Below are 25373 nucleotides of genomic sequence, written 5' to 3'. Positions count from 1 at the left end.
TGTCAAATGGTAATGATTAATAAATATCAATATAGCCACCTGAGTCCCAGCAATTGATTTTTGTCCTCTGTAGTGAACATGAGTTTCAGACCTCTAAGTCAAGCAGAATTTGTTCAAACTATTTCAATCATACTGTTCGGCCATCCTATTGGGTCTTACATGGGGACACAAACTTTCTTTTCAAAATAACGACAGTTGCAATTTTCGCATTTTATGACAACAAGGGAACAAGTAATACTTTTCTGCAGATTATATATTTGATAATTATCTTTTTTTTTCAAAATGATAGTCTAGACTTAAAATTTAGCAGTATTTCGAAAATGTAGGCTACAAACATAAACTATATAGACATAATTTAGACATAATTGTGAGGCATCCTTCTTAAAAACAGGTTTTAATTCTTGAATAAAGCCCAGACCTCAACTCAGCTGAATACCTTTGAAACCTCAAAGGTTTTTAGCCAAACACTCATCACCTAAACCTATCAATGACTTGCACAGAGACGTACTGTATAATCATTTCGGAACTTAAAAATGCACTTCCAAAACTGTTGCAACAAAAATCAAAAAGACTCTTTGAAGTGGTATTATATGGTATAGCATTTATATTAGTTTTTAAAGAATTACTGGAATAGATAAACATGTTTATTAGAAGGAGGCGCCCCAATACTTTTGTCTAGTGTATTTACCACAGACAGTGTACAGCAAGCCCTAAAGTGTGCTTCTTTGTAGATGTGACAAATGAAAATGACCTGATCCATCATTTCCATCTCCAGTGAGCATCCCTCATCCAAGAGCAGCAGAGTTGTTGGCAACCTTCAGAAATCGACTGAAGACACATCACTTTCATTTACACCTGACCTTGCATTGCTACCCTTACTTTTTCTCTTATTCTGTTCTTTCATAATGTTTCCTTTATATAAAAAATAACCACGCCTCATGTACTGTGTTAGGTTGCCCGAGACAAGATTCAGAGCAATTATGTACTGCTGCCCTTTTGTTGATGTGATTGCTTCCACCTCATTTGTAAATCGCTTTGGATTAAACCATCTGCTAAATGTAAATGTACTTATTACTACCAGCCAAAGGTAATTAGTTACACTACTAGTTATATTACTTTCCTATTGCACCCCCCACCAAAAAAGTTTTGTGAGTCTGTGAATCCATGAAAGTTGCAGATAAATGAAGAGTACAACGGCCTCAAACTATTTGTTAAACAAGTTATGTAATGTAATAAAGCAGTAACATACATACCAAAATTTGCAACAGGCTCAAGCTGGTGCCAATTAAACATGTAACTAGTAGCAACTAGCCCTTTTTGGATGGTAACTGTAATGTATCTGTTTTTTAGTAAATCATTACACTACCAGTTACCAGGGAAAGTATTAAAGTAACTAGTTACTAGTTTCTGCCCAACACTGTAAACCTTAATCCATTTTCTACGTTTTAAACTTTGTGAATGGATTTGGGGAATGTTTAGCCCACACTAATAGCCACTAATATGAAAACAATACATGGTCACTATTTTCTTTCGGATGATAGCTAGGGTTTATTTTATAAGAATTATATAGTCTGAGAAAATTTTTACTGAATGTTAAAAATAAAAGAGTCTTACAGTTAACAACAACATGTAATTACAATACAAACATAACCTATAGAAAACACTTCATATACAGTAAAGACAGTACGAAATACTGCAATGATAATTAAAATTATGTTATATATGGCTAATATTTATGTGTTTATATGACAGGCCTAGCTTTGGGTCGAAGGACAATTTAATGGAGAATATGTTTATAGACCATTTTGCAAGATGTAAACAACACTGATCCAGAAGCACTTCCTGTTTAATTTTTATAACACTGAAGAAAATATTAATATTAATTGAATTAAAATGTAAAATAAATATTAACTAAAAAAAAAAAAATAAAACAAGAGGAAGTGTTTTTGGACCAGTGTTGTTTACATCTGGCAAAATGGTCTATAGTTTTTCTCTGTAATATATCTATCTTGAAGTCTATCTTGTGCTTATTATTTTTTAACACTGTTTTATACAAAATTCTGCCTTTGTTTTTTTTTTTTGTCTATTTATTGGGGTTAAAATTCAGTTTGACGTTTTAAACTATTTCTAAGGCGCACAAGGTGATGTCACAGTAGAGGTGACGCTATTGGAACTGTACACGCGTGTGTGATTATTTCGTCACTGTAAGAGGCTATATAAGACCGCACGAATTGCAGAAAATTTGTGGGTTTACAGTTAGGAGTTCTAGAGATTGAAGTTGAAGTCGGCGTGTTTTTGACTGTTTTTGGCTTGTTATTTGTGTGTTTTGGGTGTGTTATTTGTGTTTTGGGCGTGTGTTCTTCTGCGTGTTTTGGGTTGTGTTTGGCGTGTTTTGTTTTTAACGTGTTTAAGTTTGTTTTTTGTTATTTTTTATTTTTTTTAAATGATTTATAGGGGTCCAGAAAACCCCGCTGCGGTTAGCCGGCCATTCTTTGGCCGGCTAATCGCACGGGTTTTTTTGGCGCTCTACAGATTGGTCCTGTTTTTTTGGGGCTGCCCGGACCGTAGCGGTGAACCGGAGGAACCGGAGGTTCACCGCGGACAAAACAGCAGGCGTCCTCGGATGCCAGCTGTGGAGTCCGCGGGGATGCCGGTTCACCTTATTTCGGATTTCACCGCCATGGAGACCTGTAAGTAAACCCATTTCTTCTGTTATTAACTATAAAGTAAAATGAGATGTGTTTATTATATTTGTGTTAATCAGAGTTTGACATGAACTGTGTAAGTGAGTCAGTATCTGTAAAGTCGTTTAAAGTGTAAGAATCAATTATCATTTTTTGCTACTATACTAACTTAAAAAGTTAATTTAAAACCATGGGCAAGGCTTCATATGAAGACCCGCGATGTACCGCGTAATTAAACAGAATTTACAACGTACCTATTTGTAACAACAGAGAGTATAACCTTTACAGTACATAATACTTGTAGGTATAAGGGAACAATATGATACGTTTGGGGTAATAAGGTGGTAAAAATATGGAAAACTATAAATTATTTATATAAAGTATTTTACCCTTACAAAAAGTGCTGTGGTTGCGTCGGATGACCAGTAGTGGATGATTTTCCAATGGCATTCAGATTTCACTTAAATCATTATTTGTGTTATCAGCAATATAATCATTCATTACTAGTGGAAATGGGCTTTTTTAATTTAATAAGCTATTTGGTCATAATTGCTTCTAAATGTTTGGCTTTTGACTTTAAATTAATAACAATATTTATAGGGGTGGTTTTCCGGACAGGGATTAGCTTAAGCCAGGACTAGACCTTATTTAAATTGGGAAATATAACTAGTTTTAACAAACATACCTTACTAAAACATTACTTGTGTGCATTTTGAGGCAAAACAAAGGGCACTAATGTATTTTAAGATGTCACTACAAGATGTTTTCAGTTTGGACAGCTCTTACATTTATTTTAGTCAAGGACTAGTCTAATCCCTGTCTGGGAAACCGCTCCGTAATGTTTTATCTGACTTATTACCCAGATATACAAAGGAACAGTGTTCAGATACAAAATAAGAGTTTGTATGTTTAGCACTGTGCAAATGTGAAGCAACTGTCCATTAGGAAGTTCAAATGTGCTGCCAGTTGCTGTTTTTGTCCATAGTCTTTTCAGTAAATCTCATCATGAGTTTATACTAGGATACAGCATGTTGTATTTGTTATGCTTTGTCTATATGCTGCTATATAGTTTATTTTTCAAGAAATGCTAATAGATTTTTAACATAATTTCTCCCAAGTCACCAGCAGCTTGCTGAGTTTCCCAGAAGTGACGATAGACGCTCTGGGAGAGGATGAAGTTACGCTTGACTCCGTACTGCATGGAAGATTTACTGTTGGTGAGTGTTGCTTACTTGCTTTACCCTGATTGTATGTTTTAATGACTAAACTATGGATATGTTTGTTTGTAGGCATGTGCCATTTACCGGTTTCAAGGTATACAGAGGTTTTAAACAGTCAAACCACTAACATTTTCTGTAATAGGGTTTGCAATGTATGAGCTGGGTTTACACATGTAGTTAGTCATGTAATTTACATTTAATATATGTTTAATAAAATTATAAAAAATATATCCCGTCCAGTAAACTTTTTTGTTTGTAGACGTCTGAAAATAACACATTTTAGTGTTGCAATGGCAATATACCTTGAAGCCGTGGTATTTTTGCTTAAGGTTATCATACCGCAAAAATCTCATACCGGCCCATGCCTAGTTGTTTGAATTAATGTAATGACAAATGGTGTTTGTTTGAATAATGTCAAACGTCTTTAAGTTTCTCTCAATTGTTGCCATCAGGAAAGAGTGGACTGGCCTGGCTTGCTTGCGGGCCCCAGTTGGAGGTGGTCCATGCAGTTACTGGCGAGCGTGTCTCCGCTTACCGCTTCAGCGGGGTGTCCGAGGATCCGCCCACGGTGTTGGCCGTGCGGGATTTCTGTTGGCTAAAGCGAACAGGGCTTCTCGTGGGTCTGGAGGAAGGTGAAGGCAGTATGTTGTGCCTTTATGATCTTGGCATCTCCCGTGTTGTCAAGGCTGTGGTCATACCTGGCAAGGTAAGTGTGAACAGCTTTATTGTGTTTTATGGATGAGTTTCATGGATTGCTGTATTTTCTTGCCTTGATGTTTAAAATGCAGAGACTAGGGCTGTCGCGCAATTAATAGCACACAAAATAAAAGTTTGTTTTTGTGTTTTTTTGTGTACTGTATGTAGTAATTATGCATGTGTATATAACACACACATACAAGTGTTTCTTAAATATATACATAAATGTTTGTGTATTTATGTATACATAATAATTACAGTATACACGCATATATTAAGCAAACACAAACTTTTATTATTTGTTAATTTGTTTTTCATTGCATAGTACCCCACGGTTTGGGTCAGGTCAGCTCACCTCACTTTGGCTTAGTTAGCTTTTCCATCGAGTTTAGTAACAATTCGGAGTGGGAGGGATTATAAGCATGTTGTTAAATTTGAGCTGCCTACTGATGTGACATCATGTGAGAGCGTCGTTGTACATTCCCATGGATTCATTTATTTTTCAGTCCGCTACAAAATAAAAATTGCTTGCACATTGCGTTCATCACTACCTCTGCTTCACATGACAATTTCTGTACAAACACCCGTGGCGTCAGTCGACGCCCTCTGCTGAGCTTCATTTAAGTTGCATTTAACCATATATGCGGAAGTGCGTGTCGCGAATGTGCCGCCACAAACAAAAAGTCTGGTAAAAAACTGTTATGGTGTTCCTGATTCACAACCTGTGGATGTGTTCATCGCTAAAAGGGAGTTTAGGAACTTACAGCAAAGCACAGATGATAACAGGTTTACTCGAGACGGAGCAAGCATGCATGAGGGTAAAGCTAATCTTTTACATTATAGAAATGACACTGGTAGTGACAATTCTCTCAGACCAATAAGTGATTTACAGTGTTTTCGCGTCACGTTTTGGTATCAGCTTGGGTTGCTTGGAACCCCGACCGAGGTGGTACTAAAAAAGTATCTGGTACTACCTACTGCACCAAGTGGAAAAGCTCCCAAAAGTAAGCTGACCCAAACCAAACCGTGGGGTACTATGCAATGGAAAAGCGCCATTAGTGCTTTTAACCAAGAACCAGTGCTTAACTATTCCACACCGGTTGTTGCATAGAGACTACTGTGGATGATAAGGTGACCAAAAAGCTCACCATCTCCTTGTCTTAAACAGATAACAGCCATTGAGCCCTTGGTTAGCTATGGAGGGGCCAGTGCCAGCACACAGCATCTGCATCAGAGTCTACGTTGGTTCTTTGGAGTTGCTGCTGTGGTAACAGATGTCGGTCACGTTTTGCTGGTTGACCTCTGTCTGGATGACCTGTCTTGCAGGCAGAGTGAACTGGAAGCCTCAGGTGAGATTGTGACACATGGTGTTTTTTTTTTGCCTTAAAAAATATCCAAAGGCTTTATATTAAAATGATGTCACATCAGTAGGCAGCTCAAATTTATATTAACCTCAAATTACTTTTGTGTGTGCTTTGACACAGATTTGGAAGTGGTCTCTCCCTCTGAGATCTCACGCTTTAGAGAGGGTGCGATTCAGCAGGGCAGACACCTGTGCCTGCAGCTCAGCAGCCCCACAGATACAGGGGTAACAGCGCTGCAGTATATACAGCGGACCAACCAGCTTGCTGTAGGCTTTGCTGATGGCTACCTGCAGCTCTGGAACATGAAGACCCTCAAAAAAGAGTTAGTGAAACTTCAGAGTACTTTTAAAACCAGAATAATGAAGTCTCTTTCATTGTACTTTAAAGTAAACATGAACCTGTCCTCTTTTGCTCTCCAGATATCACTCACGGCTAGAGGGTGGCAGAGTGCCCGTCTACGCGTTCACGTTCCAGGAACCAGAGAATGATCCCCGAAACTGCTGCTATTTGTGGGCCGTGCAGTCAGCACAGGATCAGTAAGTTTGCTGTCTCTATGACCAAGGACACAACCATCCCATTCGATTTTTAGTGTGTACATTGCACCTTATGATTTGAAATTGTTGTTTCAGTGAGGGGGATGTGGTTAGCCTTCATTTATTACAGCTGGCCTTTGGAGAGAGAAAGTGTTTGGCCTCAGGGAAAATTATCTATGAGGTAAAATAAATAGACTAAGCAGTTCTGTAATATCCATTTTAAATATACAAACTTATGATATACAATGTTGTCGCTGATAATGATTCAAACTTTGATGCTCAGGGTCTAGAGTATTGTGATGAGCGATATAGTCAGGACCTGAATGGCACGGCGTTCCCACTCAGGGCTCAAACTACTAATACTCGTTTGATCGGCTGCCAGACTATAGAGAAGTTTCGTCACCATCCTGATCGCGATGACAGCATGAATGAAGGTTTGTTCACGTGGCTAGCCTTATTGTTTACGTGCAGTGTGCTTGATGTCAGGTCAACTTTACAAGTTTTTGTTTTTTCTTCAGCGGCATCTCCGGATACAAGCGTATCAATTTTTAGCTGGCAAGTCAAGCCTTACGGACAAAGCCAGCCATCTACCTTCATTGGTGTTTTTGATTAACAGATGGTATCATGCTCAGATGCCAGACTCACTAAGGTAAGAGGACATGTGACCAAAGCTTCAAAACAGTAATAAACTTCCATAAGGCCTACGTGTTTGTGCATATGTAAATCGTGCTCTGTATGTTATGATTTCTGATGTTTTTCTCTTGTTTCTTGCTCAGAACGGGTACATCTTTGAGAAATTGTCCTTATCTGGCAGTGTGGTCTCTTGACTCTGTGGTAGAGATGACTGCTTCCTGTCCTCTGATGGACCTTATTGTTCATGAACGCAGTCTAAGTAGGGGCCTGCCTTACACCTGCCCCCCACCAGAGCAGTTCTTTAATCCCACAACCTACAACTTCGGCAAGACACAGATTCATTTTTTATTATAATTTATGGAATGTGTACTGGCTTTATAAATGTCTAATAACACTTGTTGTTTTTTTCTAGATGGAAGTTGTTTGCTTAATACTGGAATTGTGCACTTTACTTGCTCTGGTCATCAAAAAGAGGTTCGTTTTCATCCACTCTTTTATATTGTATGCCTAATTCTATTTATTCTTGTGCATTAAAATCATACTCTCCACTCTCAGACTCTGAGCTACTTGAAGAAACTGGCTCCAAGTTTGGGCGACAGCATTACTAATGGATACTCGCGCTGCCTTATGTCTGGTCTCCTGTCCTCTCGTCTTGCTGATGTCCAGCCCTCTAGCCTCTCACAGGTCAAACACACCTTTCATTCGATATTACCTTGTGTAGGATTGGTCATGAGGACTAACTTGAGAGACAGTAGAGATGTTATGAAACTAATACTTTTTTTTGTATTTACAGGAAGAGCAACTTGATGCCATCTTATGCACCGCTGTAGAGACGAGCTCCTTGGGATTCATCACTGGCTGTATTAAACAGTGGACCACTGAGGGTAAAAATGATGCTTTAGTACTTTGTTTTAGTATATTTAGAATATAGTCTTTTTCTTTAATGCCAATAAATGACCTATACTTATAACTTTCTTTGCCGCATTTGTGCACACAGAGCAAGCGGGGGCAGCCGTGAATTTGCGCTATATACTGGAGTGGGCCTGGAACAAGGTTGTGCGCACCAAAGAAGAGCTGGATGAAATATGTAAGCAATCCTTCACAATCTGAATTCTGTTTGTTACGTGTTAGAGCTTGTTTACACCTGGTATTAAGATGCATTTTGGTCGATCGGATCACAACTTAATACCAGGTATAAACAGCCCCTTATTGTCAATTTAAAAGCATTCTGATCATTTTGTTCTCTCTCCAGGTGCTCCACTCTTTGACAGCTTCACAAATTTCACAGATCCACAAACACTTCAGCTCCTACAGCACAGTCAACGCTTGCTGGCAAACCTCAGCACCATCTTCCATTGTTTGCTTAATGATGCACAGGAGCTCACACAGAAAGGTGTCAAAATATACATATGTGATCTTGTTCTTTGTTGGTGTTTGTGTTGAACTTATTTTAATTGATTTGTTTATTTTTGTTTGCAGGGTTGGTTGGACTCATGAACAAATGCATGGTGTCCAGTTTGATTAGTCAGTATGCTCAGGTGGTTCTGTGGTTCTGCCGTACCGGCCTCCTTCCAGAGGGCACTGGTATGATTGCTTGCAGAGTTTCACCAGTCTTTGACCACATTTGTCTATTGCATTTTATAAACGTACATATGCTTTTTCACAGATGATGATGTCCTGCAAATATCAAGGCCCTTTTACAGTCATTCTATTATAAAGAACTACTACGTTAGCCAAAGGGAAGAGCTGCAGAGACTGGCCAAGGATAAGTTATTAAAAGCGCCATTGGGTGGTAATTGATGCAAACTAATATTATGTCAGAGTCCGCTGCTTGAAATGAGCTCACGCAACTCACAAAATAAAACTAATGAAAGACCTGGAGAGCAGTCGCTTTAGTTTTATCAATGAAAGCTTAAAGAGAGCGCTGTACATTCTGTGTTCACACTAGAAGTCCGACACGATATAAAACATTGTGCTCGGTACATCACATTAGATAAATGGACGGACCATCACTTCTACCTTCTCTACCTAATAAATTCTTGTCATTTCTGTCTAGTTTAAAGCCACAAAATAATACAGTTTTTCTTTACAATAGGGATAAGTGGTGTGCGGACTGCCTAATGATTGACGGTCTGGTAACGCAGTGTGGGGAGCGTCTTGTTGAACTCTGGAGAAGGGATGAAGGTGGAACTGGACAGTATCCTCCCCCGACACTTCATGTAAGTGAAGACTTTTAGATGTGCATAAAAGAAAAGACTTTGTCTCCGCTGTACTTATTTTTTGTTTATTTATTTGCTTGCAGGCATTGCTTGATATATATCAGCTGGAAAACGTTGAGGAGTCTGCCAAACATGCTATTGCATCCTTTTTGAGCTTCTGAAACTCTGCTGCATCTTTGTACTCCTATTGTATAAAATGTGTAAATATTGTGCGTTCTGCCATTTAAGATTATTCCTTGACTCAGTTTCGTAGGTTATTTATTTCCTACTGGATTTGGACCACTTTTTAATGGGAAGTAGTGAGTCTTTTCCCACCGCATTTGGTATTCCCATTGGTTTAGTCAAACTGGTACAAGGCCTGTGGTTGCTAGATCATCATGATCATGAGGTAAGCATTGCTTTAACTTGGCATTTATCTGCTTTCCATTTATTTGTGCAGTGTTATCCCTTAACTCATTCTCCACCAGCCTTTTTTTTTTTTAAGTTGCCCGCCAGCTTTTGTGTTTTGATTTTTCACAAGTTCAACAAAACGCCTTTCAGGAAAATTTTCTTCTATAAATATACTGTTTATAAAACCTATGAAAATGGGTAGGTTTCTTTAAAAATAAGGCTTAAATAATTGCATTTTCATAAATGAGCAAAGATTAAAACATACATGGAGTTTACAATGTTGTAGAATTAGCTGATGCTTCAGTTAGTTGGGTAAGAGCGCCATCTAGTGGATAAGTAAAGATTAAAGGAATTACTGTAAAAACTTGTCAGGGATGCGTCATTGGCAGGGAAATTTTTTTCTTAACTCTTTCCCCGACATTCACAAGTTAACTTGTAAATTTAGAGAAAAAACTTCCCTGCCAATGACGAGTTTTTCCGTTAATCCATGTTTCCACTATTATCCACTAGATGGTGCTCTTACCCAACTTATAAAACCCGGAAGTATTCGCCTACACCAAACTCTGTGTATGTTTTGATCATCGCTCTGAATTGGATCTCTATCAAAAGTTGCAAAAATGCAGTTATCTCAGCTTTTTGCTCAAAATTTGGTATTTTTGGAAAAAACCTACCCATATTTGAGAATTGATAAAAAGCAAATTAAGGTAATATGAAACTTTTTTTTTTTAAGCTGAGGGTCCGTTCTTTCATTTGATATTACATGTTCGTATATTTAATTTAAAGAAGAACATTTTCTGGAAGCATTAAACTTTTGTGAAAATCATAAGAAATGCTGGCACTAGCTGGCAACTTTTTTTTTTAAACGCTGGCGGGGAAAGAGTTAATTGACCAGTTAACTCATCAATGATGGGGGAGAGAGTTAATATGTAATTATTTCTAATGAACAATTTTATGTAGCATGTTTTATAATTAACATGAACTCGTATGAAGATTTGAGATATGCATGTTGGTTGAAACTAACATTACTATCAGTTTGTGTATACTATCTTTTGTTTAATGGACATATTTCCCCTTACCAGAGCGCTCTGGAGCTGCTCTTGCATCCAGCCACCAGTCACTCACTTTGGAGCTGGCAACATGAGCGTGTCCTGCAAGCTTTGATGTGTCAGCAGAAGCACACTCTTGCTCTACGCTACTTGCATGTGATGAAGCCTCCACTGTGCACTACCAGCCAAGCCAAGCTTTCCCTTTCAGTCCTGCTCCATAACAGGTAGAAATGCACCCTATCAATTGTATAGAGTGCCATGTTTTAATGTGTAAAGTGCTTTAGAAAAAGCTGATTTATAGTCTCTTATTTTGGTGGGGGTTTTTTGGTGCACAGGTGTATTGTGGAGGCATGGGCGTTGTTAAGGCAGCGCTGTAATAAGTTAAACATGGAAGAGCTGATGAAGTTTCTCTTCAATACGTGCCAGGAGCTAGGTCTGATGAAAGAGCTACTGAATCTGCCACTTGGCATGGAAGAACAGGAGTGTTTAAAACACTTTGAGACAGTATAAGTGTCCATATTTTGTCAAAAATCTTGATTGTGCATTAACCATATCATCTTTTGAGCGTCTTCAATTTTACTTTTGCAGGAGTGTTTGGAACGATTCCTTAAAAACTCTGGAGGTTTCCAGAGTCTAGAGCTGCTAATGGTCCACTACCTCCAGCAGGCCAATTATGTTTCTGCCCTTAAAGTCAACCAGACCCTCATAATGAACCTTGGAGTATGTTTGGATCCACGGTTAGTTCCAACCCTTGATTCTGATTGGTCAATAGCTCTGCTTTATTCATGATAAAACATGGCTATGACCGCTTCACCCAACGGTTCTATTTAACATCACGGGTGGTAACCGTTTTATAAAAGCAATAAGGTACTCGAGGCAAGTGCTGTATCGTGAATAAGTTACTTATTCACGATACAGCACAGCCTCTCGTACCTTATTGCTGACATATACATAGATACAGGTCATTGAAAGTGCTTGAATTTATTTTACGCAATTCCATATCCCCTGTGTAGTGTAGGATAATATCATAAAAATTCTAGACTGTGCTAAACTGTTCACTTTAAATGCTTATATCTTATGTATGCTAATGTTGATTCATACCAAAATGCTTTTTTGCGTAGTTGTGTTTGACAAATGAAAACGTCTCGAGTATAAAACCTGAGAAGGGAACAAGGAACTGCGTCTCCCTTGCCATACTTCCTGCGTCCCTGTAATGCCGCCTTTGGCAATATTTCAGATAGCGATATAATTCCTGTCTCCCGCGTCACCCTGTCTTTGTCGTTAAGCCTCGCCATTGTTTGAATTTGATATACACATTCAGACGCACTTACCCCTGGAGGCATCCCCAAAGTGTCACCGCAGTGACGCAGCGTGAGTTCCCTCGAAAGGGAACTGTAACGATGTATCTTTAAGGGTAACACAATGTAACCTTGCTCTCACTTGAAATGTGTTCCCACATTTAGTCCTTGAATTTGAGGGTATTGCACCTGGAAAGTCCTTGAAAGGTCCTTGAATTTGAAGTTAACTGATGTGTGGGAACCCTGTGTTTATTTTATTTCCTCTGTAGCCCCAGAGAGTCAGAGTATCTTCCCTCGCCAAATCTACCAGAGCCCTTTGTGGAACCAGTGGAACAAGAACCTAAGAACAGTGAGGAGGAATCTATGGAAACATCAGGTAAGAGACGCTCAAGAACACATTTCTAGTAAAGGTGCATTATGTAACTTTTAGAAGGATGTTTTGACAGAAATGCAAAATAATATACATAACAATATTATCAGTGGTGTATAAAGATCTTGCTAAATGAACTGTATTGTTTTTATTGCATTTTTATCTACATGCACCACGGATCCTCTTACATGGAAGTCACTTTCATGTTTCTATACAAGCCTTAAATGCTTTACAGAGCTTGTTTCATCACTACGTTGTCTCAGAGATATGTTTGTCCTGTGTCGATTACCGTAGCTTATCTATGCATTTTTAAAAGGGAGGGGGAGAGCTGTGTGGCCTAAGCCGTAGGTTGCAATTCGCAATCTCACAACTAGATGCTGCTAAACATTTACACAGTGCACCTTTAATACACTGCTTTTTATAGTGAAAACAACCGTTGCCGAAATGTTGTTTAGTAATGTATAGTATTAGTTCTATAGTAATTTTATAGTGAATAACTATTTCAAATGTGTTTTAAGTATTTTTGTATGTGCCAATATGTAATTTATTACGTACCTGTAGAGGCACAAAAGACCCCACAGAAAACCACGCGTAGAAAAAAATCTAGAAGACTTAGAGACACCATTTATAAAGAAGACTCACAACCACAGACTGGACAGAGACCCATAAAAGCAGTAAATGAAGATGCAGTAAATTCCCATCCTAAAGAGGTTAGTGCCATTTAAGTCCAATAAGGTGCCATTTTATTTAAAGATAACTGAGGGTGTATATAAAGAGCTGGATTAGACTATTTGTTTTTTTATTTGTCACAGGACAATGGCCCGGTAGATGATGCAGTGGAAACTGAAGCTGTCAAACCAAAAAAGAAGAGAAAATCTAGGTGAACTGTTTACTGAGGGACTTGAGGACCAAAAAAGATGGCTTAGTTTTTAAATGTTTCTACTAATGCAAAAGTAAATAGTCTTTTAGCGATGCTATAAATAAAATTTGATACTTGTGAACTATTTTGTTACTTGGTTTGTTTATAGAACGGATTGTGTAGGAAATGTAAAACCGGATCAAACAATAACAAGGTTTATGGGTTCCACCGCTTGGATGATGTGGTTCACCTTGCATTGGTTAAGTGTAACAAGATGGTCTATTTTAAACGGATGGACATTTTGCTGGACTTGGCACTTAGTCTCCTCTATCATGAGGTCTTAAAGGTGCAGTGTGTAAATTTTAGTGGCATCTAGTGGTAAGGTTGCGAATTGCAACCAATGCTCACCTCTTGCTTTTGAAACACATAGAGAAGCTACGGTAGCAACCATCGGACAAACATGTCATCGATGGAGACAACTTAGTAAAAAAGTTTGTCTGTTGAGGGCTCCTGTATGCATGGCTGCACAAAATGGCGGCTTCCATGTAAGGGGACCCTCTGTGTATGTAGATAAAACGTCTCATTCTAAGGCAATAAACACATAACGGTTCATTATGAAAGGTCTTTATACACCCCTGATAATTTAGTTTTATATATTTTGCATTTCTGTCAAGAGATCCTTCTAAAAATTACACACTGCACCTTTAAGTTGAAGAACCCCAAGTTTGTTCATTGCAAATAATGTACATTTATTTTTGTTCAGATGCATATTTAAAAGAGCATTGTGAACTCTGTTGTAATGCATATTTGCTTTCAAATACAAATAATTTACATTTCTAAAGAGATTTTTTCCACTTCTTTACTGGATTGTTGTGACATCATCAGTATTTTCATTTATGTAATTGTTTTGATGCAAAATATGTTTTCTAAAGGGCAAGACTTGTAAACAAGATTAAAGCATTTTTGTATTTTGTACATCAAGCTCACATCTTTTACCCCGAATTATAAACAGTGCCTCATTTAAAGGGACACTGCACTTTTTTTGAAAATATGCTCATTTTCCAGCACCCCTAGGGTTAAACAATTGAGTTTTAGAGTTTTGGAATCCATTCAGCCGATCTCCGGGTCTGGCGGTACCACTTTTATCATAGCTTAGCACAGGGGTGTCCAATACGTAGATCGCGATCGACCGGAAGATCGCACATAAGTTAACTGTATATGATGCTCCATGAGCATCGGAAAACAGAGGGCAAAATAGGTATTATGAGAGGGGCCAATCACACCAAAAGCATTTATGGCAGTTGCATGCGCCTTTATGAATGATATTCTATGGACAGGGTATGAGGTGTGATTTGTGCATCTGCTTTGCAAACTAAGCAATCAGTCGTGCCGATGGTCACGTACTTTTCCGTGAGCAAAAGTCGTGATCAATGAACATGTGATACTACGTACGTGTGAAGCTACATACGTCCGGGTCAATTTTTTTATTATAATTACATGTTAAAACCTGTTACACTTTTAATGACAAAAAAGTTAAAATAATCATTTAAGAAATATCTTACCCAAAGGCACATTTATTCAATAGGATAGCAACACATGGCATAAACAGTACAATCTTACAGATTCTTTTCACGTATTAAGTCACATGATGTAAATGAAAAAATGCCTTGCATAAAAACAGTGTATGGCCTCTGTTATGTGTTGTCCATAAAGTATTTATTGTCCATTTTTTTTACATAATCCATTGTTTGGCACTGAGAAAACAAGGTGGATCACAGCGCCACCTTTTGGCTATTCAAAGTCAATTTATTTCTGTAGCACCATTAAACACAACAATGTTGACCAATGTGCTGTTCGGCTTACACAATAAAATTAATATAAAAATAAAAACAGTAAAAAGAATAGTTGAAACCATACATCATCATCTTCATTTAAAAACAATAAAATATCTAGATTTAAAGTGTATTTACCAAATATAGGAAAAACTTCATACCTGAAAGACATCAAAGATGTAATGACTCATTGAGGAACAATAGGGTCCTTGCACCTCGGTGCTTGGCCCCAATTAACTTGATTCAGGGGAAAAATCATTTTGTTTATAGCCTTTGTGGGTTAAGGGTCATTAACAGACATACAAATACTTTAAAGTAGGCCTACCAAATCTTACCCAAACATTTTACAGTAGGCCTACACAACAGAAATTTGATTACTGTACTATACGTTTTAAGCTCACTTTGCACTCCTTTTAAATCATGATTGTCATACTTATTTGTACACATTTTTACTGTATTTTACCAAACAAAAAGGCATGTCAATGTTCCCCAAATATGTTCCTGAAGGCACACCAAACACTACATATTTTCCAGCACTTCTGACCTCATCCCAATCAACTCATCACATCTTCAGAAAAATATTAAATAACAATCTTTTTTCTTTTTAGATTTCTTCTGTTTTAGACCTACTTATTTCACTACCACCTTAACCATCTTCCACTTTATATGGAAATATTGTATATATCCAGCTCTAGGTAGATTACATAAGAATTGAAATCAGTTACTGATTACAAACTACATGCCAAAATGTATAGTCAGTAACCTAATATGTTAGATTACACATTTTGTACTTTATGATTACATCTACATTTGACCTATGTTTATTTGATATCACACATTTAAGTAGGATAGTATTGTACTATTTTGACACCGTACAAAGAGCAAGAAAATATATGCCAATTTTAAACAAGACATGTTTGTAAGTGCATTTGACACGTATGCAAAAATAAATAAACATCATATCAGCCATAAAATATGTATTTAGATCAGATTTCACCACAGTTAACACTGCGTTGCAAGCACATTTTGTTAGAAAACATCAATGATGGGACTGACTCAATGACACTTTACAATGCTTTATATACAGTATGTGAAGATTAATAGAATACACATATATTTTAAAATGTAATGTAATTTAAATACAAGTTCTTGATTTTTGGGATCTGATTACATGTACTACCCTCTATATCTATCTCTATCAATATCTCTATCAATCTATATATCTCTATCTATCTAGCTATCTAGCTATCTATCTATCTATCTCTGTCTATCTCTATATGTCTATATCTATATATCTATATATCTATATCTATATCTATATATATATATATATATATATATATATATATATATATATATATATATATATATATATATATATATATATATATATATATTACTGCTCAAAAAAATAAGAAAATCATCACAGCTTTACACAAAGTCAGATAACCTTCGGGAATATCATCCAACCCGGTACGGAAGCATAAGTGATTGTAAAACTTTATACATATTTAGCTGCAAATACAATTGAAAACAGATACATTGGACAGGCAACAGTAAGAGTGGTTTAGGGAGGACCATTCTCGGAGTGTCTCACAGACCTCTACGTGCTATGAAATATCAAAATGAAATCTTCAGATCTATTGTCAGATCTCATGCTGGTGCAGTGCAGAGACCTCCTGATACATGATGCACAACCTCATTTGGCCAGTCTGTAGGCAGTTTCTGGACGATGAAGGCATTGACGCCATTGACTGGCCTTCACATTCTCCAGACCTTAATCCAAATGTGTTTATGATTTTGGCTTTCACTGACTATTGTCACACTATTTTGTTTTCACAACATTAGGCAACATATTACAGTTTTTCTCAGTCGCTTTGGTGCATTTCTCACATCACTATTTACATTTGCACAACAGTTAATGCAGTTCTCAAAACAATTAGTACAAACTGCAAAACCTAGTTGATAACCTCCAAAAGCGTGTCACTTGCTCAAAATGGATAGGTCATTTCTCAAAAGCAAGTATTCATGTCAATGAAAGTGTCATTGTCATCAAAATGAAAAGTCCTGACACCATTGTTTATGAACAAGATAGTCAAATGGCTTAACCATGTTTTCATTATGACAGTTTACGTTATAAATGTTTTTCAATGCAAAAAAGTCAGATCTTGGTGACACTACCTGCAAATGCTCAAGAGGACAGCACTATATACTATTTGCACAGCTATTTGAAAAATACAGTAAAGTTACACATTACTGTATTTAGTGAGGTAACTGAGTACAAGACACTGAATATGTATGTTTCACATTTTTACTGCATATGCTAATTTGTTCACAGCATTGCGCAAAGGAAAAAATACACCCTTATTTACAACAAACAAAAACTCCCTTTGGGTAGAGCTTACTGTAAACAATATTGCAGTACATATTGGAACTGAACACAAACATAGCACTGCAATCATTCATGAACATCCAGACATTCCTCTCTGTCTGGCCACATAATTTGAGAAATTGTTAAATTTAGGAGACATTTCCGGGAAAAAAAAGATTTAAAAAAATGATTTTGACAACTAGTTCAACATTTTTGTATATGCAAATGAAAACAATGAAATGATGACTATTAGTTTTATATGGAATGACTATTCAGCAGTCACAAGTAGGCTATATTTAATTTTGACTGACATGACATAAGCAAATGATAATGTTATAAAACAGCAGAGAATTGTATAAAGGCAATTGATGCATGTCCAAAAGCATTTGCAATTTGTTCGAAGGAATGAGAAACTGCTACTATGATGTGCACAAATGACTAAATGTTGTGGAGGTTGAACTAACTGTTGTGCAAATGTAAATAGTGATGTGAGAAATGCACCAAAGCGAGAAAAACTGTAAAGTGAAGAGTTTATCTATAGTCTATATAAAAAAACAAACAAACAAACACATTTTTCATTATTTGCTAGTGTCTACTAGTGGTTTTACAGCCCTCAAAAGTGAATGAAAACTAAACGTTTTAAATAGTAGGCCTACACAGTTTGATATTCATTCTTAATGCATGAATGTTTTATTAAGCACTTGTTTCTTTTCATCTTTTCAAACTTGGTTTTATATCTCGAATTAAGAACTCAATAGTAAGTAAAGATGATAATAGTATTTAATATCCGGACGTTCAACCGCACGTACGTTATCCGGACGCAAAGTAAAAAATTATCAATAGGCCTGTTCGACTTCATGCGCCGCCGCAATAATCGACAACCAGATGACGTCAAAGTATCGCGAGAGCGAGATGAAATATGATTTCTTGAATCATTCTCGCGGTACTTTGACGTCATCCGGCTGTCGGCTCTTGCGGCGCCGCATGAAGTCGAACAAGCCTAATTTCAATACGTCCGCGCAAAATTGAGCACAGCTCCGACATGTGACCGTGACGTCTGACGTCTCATATCTTACGTCTGACGCCTGAATACTATGGGATTTTGGCCAGACGGCAGGCGAGCGTATATACGTTTGATCGCTTGTCTGTTTGCTTAGTGAGTTGCAAAACTTGCACAAATCACACCTCATAGACAGGGAGCGTTTGCGCGGTGTTTAAGCTATGTTTAAACTTTTTACCGCCGGCTGCCGCACGCGCAAGGAACGCTGGAGACGTCATTCGCGTTTTCCATTGTCCAATCGAATGAGGGGAGAGGCGGGCCTTACGTTGTGGTAAGGGAAGTTTACAGTTGCTTTGAAGAACCGGACTCCACTCGCTCACTCTCTCCTGTGTGTTTGTGCACCTCTCATCCTCAAACAAGGTCAGAGCAAGCGCCCTCTTTTTAAAGTTTCTGCTAATATGACAGTTAACATCAAAAGAGCGCTCACGCTTCAATATTTGATTGACAAGACAGCTGACTCGGTGGTTGCCTAGCAATAGAAAGCCGCGTCGCACTGCTCTTTTTTTTTTAAAGAGAGGCTTCTGATACTGTGTCTTTTTCTAGTTTGTTTCACTAAACTGCATCTCCGCTATTTTAAGCAGTACTTGACATGTACTCAAGGACTTTTTTTAACACCTCAAAAAGAATGGAGTAACGTTAGCCTAATGGGGACAGCCTTGAAGGAATATTCAATTTTAAAATCCAGATAATTTATTCACCACCATGTCATTCAAAATGTTGATGTCTTTCTTTGTTCAGTGGAGAAGAAATTATGTTTTTTGAGGAAAACATTGCAGGATTTTTCTCATTTTAATGGACTTTAATAGACACCAACAATTAACACTTAACTCAACATGTAAGAGTTTTAAAGGACTATAAACAATCTCAAAACGAGGCATAAGGGTCTTATCTAGCGAAACGATTGTCATTTTTGACAAGAAAAATAAAAATATGTACTTTTTAAACCACAACTTTTCGTCTAGGTCCGGTCCATCGCGACCTAACGTAAATGCGTAGTGATGTAGGGAGATCACGTGTTATAAAACGCACATTTGCGAACCATTTTAAACAATAAACTGACATTAATTAGTATCAGTTGACATACAACAACGTAGGAACGGTCCTCTTTCAACACACTTGTAAACACTGTGGCGGAGTTTCGCGTTCGTCTTCTGTGACCTCTTGACGTCATGACGTATTGCGTGGGGTCACCTGGCGCATCACGACCAGATCTAGACGAGAAGTTGTGCTTTAAAAGTGTATATTTGTTATTTTTCTTGTAAAAAATGACAATCGTTTTGCTAGATAAGCCTCGTTTGGGATTGTTTATAGTCCTTTGAAACTCAGTTTGAAAAAAACTGTTACGTGTTGAGTTGGGTGTTAATTGTTGGTGTCTATTGGGGTCCATTGGAATGGGAGGAATCCTGCAATGTTTTCCTCAAAAATCATAATTTCTTCTCGACTGAACAAAGAAAGACATAAACATTTTGGATGACATGGTGGTGAGTAAATTATCTGGATTTTTCTTATAAGAAAATGGAATATTCCTTTAAATTCAATGCAGAGATATGCAGTATAGTCCTAATACGCTTTTAAATTGTCATTAAAAAATGTAACTGTGTTTTTTAGCAGGTAGATCTTGTCGGCGTTATCATTTTAAAAGTAGATCACCACACAAAAAAGTCTGGACACCCCTGGCTTAGCATAATCCATTGAATCTGATTAGACCATTAGCATCTCGCTAAAAAATAACCAAAAAGTTTCAATATTTTTTTCTATTTAAAACTTGACTCTTTTGTAGTTACATCGTGTAGTAAGACCAACGGAAAGTTAAAAGTTGCTAATTTTTAGGCAGATATGGCTAGGAACTATACTCTTATTCCGGCGTAATATTCAAGGACTTTGCTGCTGTAACATGGCTGCAGGATGCGCAATGATATTACACAGCAGCCAAAAATAGTCCCCTTGGTAACGTTCAATAGCAGGGGACTATTTTCAGACAGGCGCTGCGTAATATCATTGCACCTCCAATATCATTGCACCTTTGGTTATTTTTTAGCGCTATGCTAATGGTCTAATTAGATTCAATGGATTATGCTAAGCTATGCTAAAAGTAGTACCGCGAGACCCGGAGATCGGCTGAATGGATTCCAAAACTGTAAAAATCAAATGTTTAACTCTTGGGGAGCTGGAAATAAGCATATTTTCCAAAAAAAAGTGGAGTGTACATGTAAAGGACATGTCTTAGCATGCTTCTACTCAAAAAACCATTGATTAGGATTGAATGGTCAGAATTTTGTTAAGAGGTTTTGTTCATGCAATTCTGTAATACTGGTTGCCTTAAAAAAACACCTGCAATATCCATTGTGGTTTTGAACATCAAATTTGAAATTGTTCTTTGAGAATTGCAACAATCCAAACTAGAAAAGGCAATAAAATGTAACCCTATGATTCATATACATTGTTAAAGCATGGATACTGAAAGTGATCCTTACAGAAAGTAGGTCTTGTATTATTTATTTTGCTTGGCCCTGATCGAAAGTTAACGTAAGGCTCAGGTTTCAGCGTGCCGCTCTGTCACAACACTGTGTTTTCTGGGTCCGTTTTAAGCAATGTCAAGCAAGGACTGTGTGAAAGTGGCAGTCCGAGTCAGACCCTTTAATAAGGTCAGTATCATCATGTAAAATACTGCAATGCTTAAAATTGTTTTATGTTTTTTTTGTGTGTTTGTAGGCTTTGATTGGCTGCTGTCTTTGATGATCAAGTACACTCAACTTGTTAATGCTTTATATTTTGGTTATGTAGAGGGAACGGGATGCAGGTAGTCGCTGTATTATCTCCATGACCTCCAACAACATCAGCATTCAAGATCCACGCAACCAACCCAACAGCCGCACCTTCACTTTTGACTACGCTTACTGGTCCCACAGTGGCTTCACCAGAAACAAAGATGGTCTGTTTGTACCTGAAGAGACAGGTGGGCGCTACGCAGATCAGGTAACAGACATTAGGTTTTATACTGTACTCACCTAGTAAACAATAATGCATCTTTGTACTTGTTTACAGCCAAAGTTGGTTATTAAAGGAATGGGTGTGTTTGTTGTAAAGTTGGGTTTTATTATAATTCTGTCATATAGCACAACTATTAACATTGAGCAGCTAAACTAAGTTTTTTTTTATCTGATCTCCTGTGATACCTCACAGGCAAATGTGTTTCAGGGTTTGGGTCAGGGTATCCTTGATAATGCACTGCAGGGCTATAATGCCACATTATTGGCATATGGACAGACGGGCTCTGGAAAGAGTTACTCCATGGTTGGTTATGGTCCAAATAAAGGCCTGATACCCACTCTCTGTGAAAGACTCTTTCAGTTTTTCAGGAGCACACAAGACAGCAGGCAATGTCAGGTGGGTAGATACATTATACTGTTCAAAACATTGATGTTTTGTATTGGTGGTACCCATTAAATAGATTCTAATGTGTACCATTTCGGTACTGATATGCCCCCTTTAGAAACAAAAGTGTACTTTTTGAAAGGTTTTTTTTAGGGTTATTTTTAATATCCTTTAAGACAAGCCATGTGCAAATATTTTCTCTTATATTTTAGTTTCCTAGAACGGTGTGATTTTAAATGCCTCTGTTTTCTACGTCACAAGCATATTATAACCAATCACATTAATGTGTTGAACAAGGGTGGAAGCGGGGACTCATTTGCATATTCATATTTAATATCTGCATATTCAAATGACTCAAGGGTGCAGTTACAATTAATCTACTTTAAGACATGAATAGATGTTTTTTTTAACTTTTAAATATGTAATTTTGATGAATTTTAAGGAATAAAATGTATTGACTACGGCAAACTTTAATAGAGAGCTAGTCAACGCATTCTACAAAAAAAAACCTTTAGTATTAACTCATTCCCCGTCAGACTTTTTTGCCCGCCAGCATTTTTTAAAAATTCCTTCCAGGAATTTCTTTCTATAAAATATGTAAACATACAAATATATCAAATGAAAGAACAGAACTGCTTTTAACAAACAAAACAAGGAAAAAAAAAACGTTTCATCATATGTGTATTTTTTTCTTTGCTTATAAACTCTTAAATACTTTTTTTTTGCAAAAAGCTGAAATGATTGCATTTTTGTGAAGGAATTTTGTTAGAGACCAGATTCAGAAGGATTATCAAAACATAAACAGAGTTTAAAATGAGTAAATAACTTTTTGCTTGAGTTGGTTTATAAATTGGCCATCTACTGGATATTACAGATTAACATAAACCTTATCAGGAACACGTTTTTCATGCAAATGTTTACTCCTAATTGAAAAGATAACTTGTCAATGGCGGGGCGGGGAAAGAGTTAATATTAATCTTGTTTGTCAACCCAATTTCAGGTGTTTTTCAGCATGTTGGAAATTTACAACGAACAGGTAAGCATGCAAATTTCTTTCTCATATTAACCTTTAAGACCAAACATCAGTGGCCGTTTGCATAAAACTTTAAGAATAGTCTTAAAAGTTATTCATAAATTATTTTCTTCATGACTAACAATAACTGTTTAAAGTATGTTACATAGAAAGGTAGATGGGTCTAATTTAAATCCAAATAATAAGACTGATTAGCCCTAACTAATTGCTAGTTAATCAGAATCATTCTTAAGACACAGTCTTAACGTCACGTCTATGTTTATGCAACCGGCCACAGCTACTGATTACAGTCATCCAGGTTAGTAATGTTAAAACATACCATATATACCATGCTCAGGTTATAGATCTCCTATCAAAGGCCAACCGATCTTCTGGTGGTCTTCGGGTACGAGAGGACCAGCAGAGGGGTTTCTACGTGGAGGGTTTAAGGCGGGTGCCCTGTGACAATGCGGTACAGGTGGAGCAGCTGATGGAGCAGGGAACACGCACCCGAACCACTGTGGCCACGCACATGAACGCCAACAGCAGTTGCTCGCACATGCTCATCATCGTCCAACTCAAACAGGTGATACTGGACTGCAATCGATTTTTCTAGATTTTCAACAAAATCTTCAACGGTAAGATGTGTCTGTCATTGCACCTGCAGATATTCTCAAAGGAGTGCATCACCAAACAATCTAACATTAACTTGTTGGACTTGGCTGGCAGCGAGAGACAAAGGTCATCGGGGTCAGAAGCTGACAGGCTTAAGGAAGGGACAGCTATAAATCTCAGTTTAACAACCCTCGGAAATGTCATTAGGTCAGCGGATACACAATATATAACTTCTGCATAACATCTAAAGCAGGGGTCTCCAACCTTTTTATGAGCAAGGGCTACCACAATGGATAAAACAATCTGGAGGGCTACTTTTTGATATAGTCTACTTAAACTTTTTTTGTTTTACTTGTTATTTTATTTTATTTGACTTGTTTATATGTTTTAGTATTGTTTAAAATTGTAACATACGTAAACCAAGCCAAGCTAATATAAAAAAATATGTCATGAATAAATATTACAGTTGAGACTATTAATAGAATGTGCTTTGGCGGGCACCTCACAGACTCTGTGCGGGCTACCTGGTGCCCGCGGGCACCACGTTGGTGACCCCTGGTCTAAACACTATATAACCACTTTAATTTGGATAATGACAGGCATCAAATAATCAGATTTGTGTTTAAAGTGCTATTCTGTTTGTCTCTATAGTGCTTTAGCAGACATGGCTCTTGGGAAGAAGGTGGTTCATATTCCATACAGGGACTCCATCCTTACCAAACTATTGCAGTCCGCCCTCGGTGGCAACAGTCGAACTGTCATGGTAAGAAAATGATTGTTCACAAAAATATTTTGTGAATTCACAAAAACAGTGCACATAGTCAAAGAAAATGTACACTGTTTTACTACCTTATGGGCACTACACACCAAACGCAATTTCAACGACTTGCGCGAGTAGATTACATACAAAGTCAATGCAAAGTCGCGAATAGATGCAAACTCGCAGGGGGTGATGCGAATGAAGCAAATTGGGTGGCGCAGAGCGCTTACCGCGAAAACGCGCGCTATTCCCCTCAAACGCGTCTTCGCCCAAGTTGAAAATATTCAACTCAGGCAAAAAATTTGCATGACAAGAAGTTAAATCCCGCGAGTAATCTGGAGCGAGTAACACGATGCCCCGCGTTTGGTGTGTACGTAGCATTGCGGTCTTTCTGTCTATGAGCACAATAAAAAGTGCGATAATGCCAAGTGATTTATTCTGTATGCATGCTATATATTTAATAAGCATACTATCTATTTTATTGAATTTTTTTCTTGCAAAGCTGCTTTGAAACAATGAATTTTTTTACATTGCTATGTTGTATTAATAAACAGATTGCAACTTTAAGCCCTGCTGAAATTTGCTATGAAGAGTCAGTCGCTCTCTACACTCCGATATGCAGAGAGGTTGGTTTACATTAAGTCTATATTTGAGTGTATTCTATGTATATTAGTCTAATATACATATAGTTGTAGACTTTATTGTCTTACTACTTACTATCAGAATGTCCATTTATTTAGGGCAAAGAGAATCCAGAATCGAGCTGTGGTGAATGAAAGTCCTACAGAACGCTTAGTGAAGGAACTCAAAGCAGAGAATGCCAAACTGCTGTTGAGACTGAGCCGACTGGGTCAAGAAGGTCGCAGATCAGATGATGAAACGAGTATGTGAGGTGGCCACGATACAAAGACTGACTCAGTAATACAAAAATAAAGATGCAACATAGAAAAAACAATAAATGAACCATTTTTGGGTTTAAGTCAAGAAAAGCGTTATTGTCATTTCAATCATATGTAGCAGTGCTGTTGATGTTTCT

At 37.4% G+C, this 25373-nt stretch overlaps 2 protein-coding genes across 3 annotated transcripts; both read left to right on the top strand.

Annotated features, from left to right (window-relative positions):
• On the top strand, window positions 1–11295 carry LOC141365413 (protein ELYS-like). The gene is given in 24 exon segments (XM_073870018.1): window positions 1–1087; window positions 2533–2690; window positions 3803–3901; window positions 4357–4610; window positions 5769–5949; window positions 6085–6286; window positions 6384–6500; window positions 6594–6678; window positions 6781–6931; window positions 7016–7106; window positions 7108–7146; window positions 7274–7455; window positions 7543–7604; window positions 7686–7814; window positions 7924–8014; window positions 8128–8217; window positions 8383–8523; window positions 8610–8714; window positions 8797–8899; window positions 9226–9349; window positions 9433–9489; window positions 9603–9737; window positions 10819–11009; window positions 11121–11295. Coding segments are annotated over 24 exon segments (3111 nt in total). The 5' UTR covers window positions 1–938.
• A 55-nt stretch (window positions 11296–11350) lies between these two features.
• Window positions 11351–25326, top strand: LOC141365220 (kinesin-like protein KIF28). Of its 2 annotated transcripts, XM_073869188.1 has the most exons (11): window positions 11351–11522; window positions 12353–12459; window positions 21165–21220; window positions 21360–21551; window positions 21759–21962; window positions 22951–22986; window positions 23321–23548; window positions 23630–23784; window positions 24229–24340; window positions 24892–24963; window positions 25078–25326. In XM_073869188.1, the coding sequence occupies exons 1-11, from the start codon at window positions 11431–11433 to the stop codon at window positions 25111–25113; spliced, it is 1290 nt and encodes a 429-aa protein (XP_073725289.1). In that variant the 5' UTR covers window positions 11351–11430; the 3' UTR covers window positions 25114–25326. The 2 variants fall into 2 exon arrangements, with proteins under 2 accessions (XP_073725289.1, XP_073725290.1); XM_073869189.1 differs by lacking the exons at window positions 11351–11522; window positions 12353–12459 and adding an exon at window positions 18492–18935.
• Window positions 25327–25373: the final 47 nt, after the last annotated feature.

The sequence above is a fragment of the Misgurnus anguillicaudatus genome, chromosome 7, assembly GCF_027580225.2.
Source record: "Misgurnus anguillicaudatus chromosome 7, ASM2758022v2, whole genome shotgun sequence".
In the NCBI taxonomy this organism is placed as follows: domain Eukaryota; kingdom Metazoa; phylum Chordata; class Actinopteri; order Cypriniformes; family Cobitidae; genus Misgurnus; species Misgurnus anguillicaudatus.
The sequence above is the reverse complement of the archived record's forward strand: the minus strand, read 5'-3'. Positions and strand labels throughout refer to the sequence as shown.

Excerpts from the sequence above, each read along its gene's own strand:
- LOC141365220 (XM_073869188.1), top strand. The coding sequence starts at position 11,431 with ATGGTCCACTACCTCCAGCAGGCCAATTATGTTTCTGCCCTTAAAGTC. Across the intron at positions 22,987-23,320 it reads TGGAAATTTACAACGAACAG|GTTATAGATCTCCTATCAAA; the intron begins GTAAGCATGCAA and ends TACCATGCTCAG. Across the intron at positions 24,341-24,891 it reads GCAACAGTCGAACTGTCATG|ATTGCAACTTTAAGCCCTGC; the intron begins GTAAGAAAATGA and ends ATTAATAAACAG.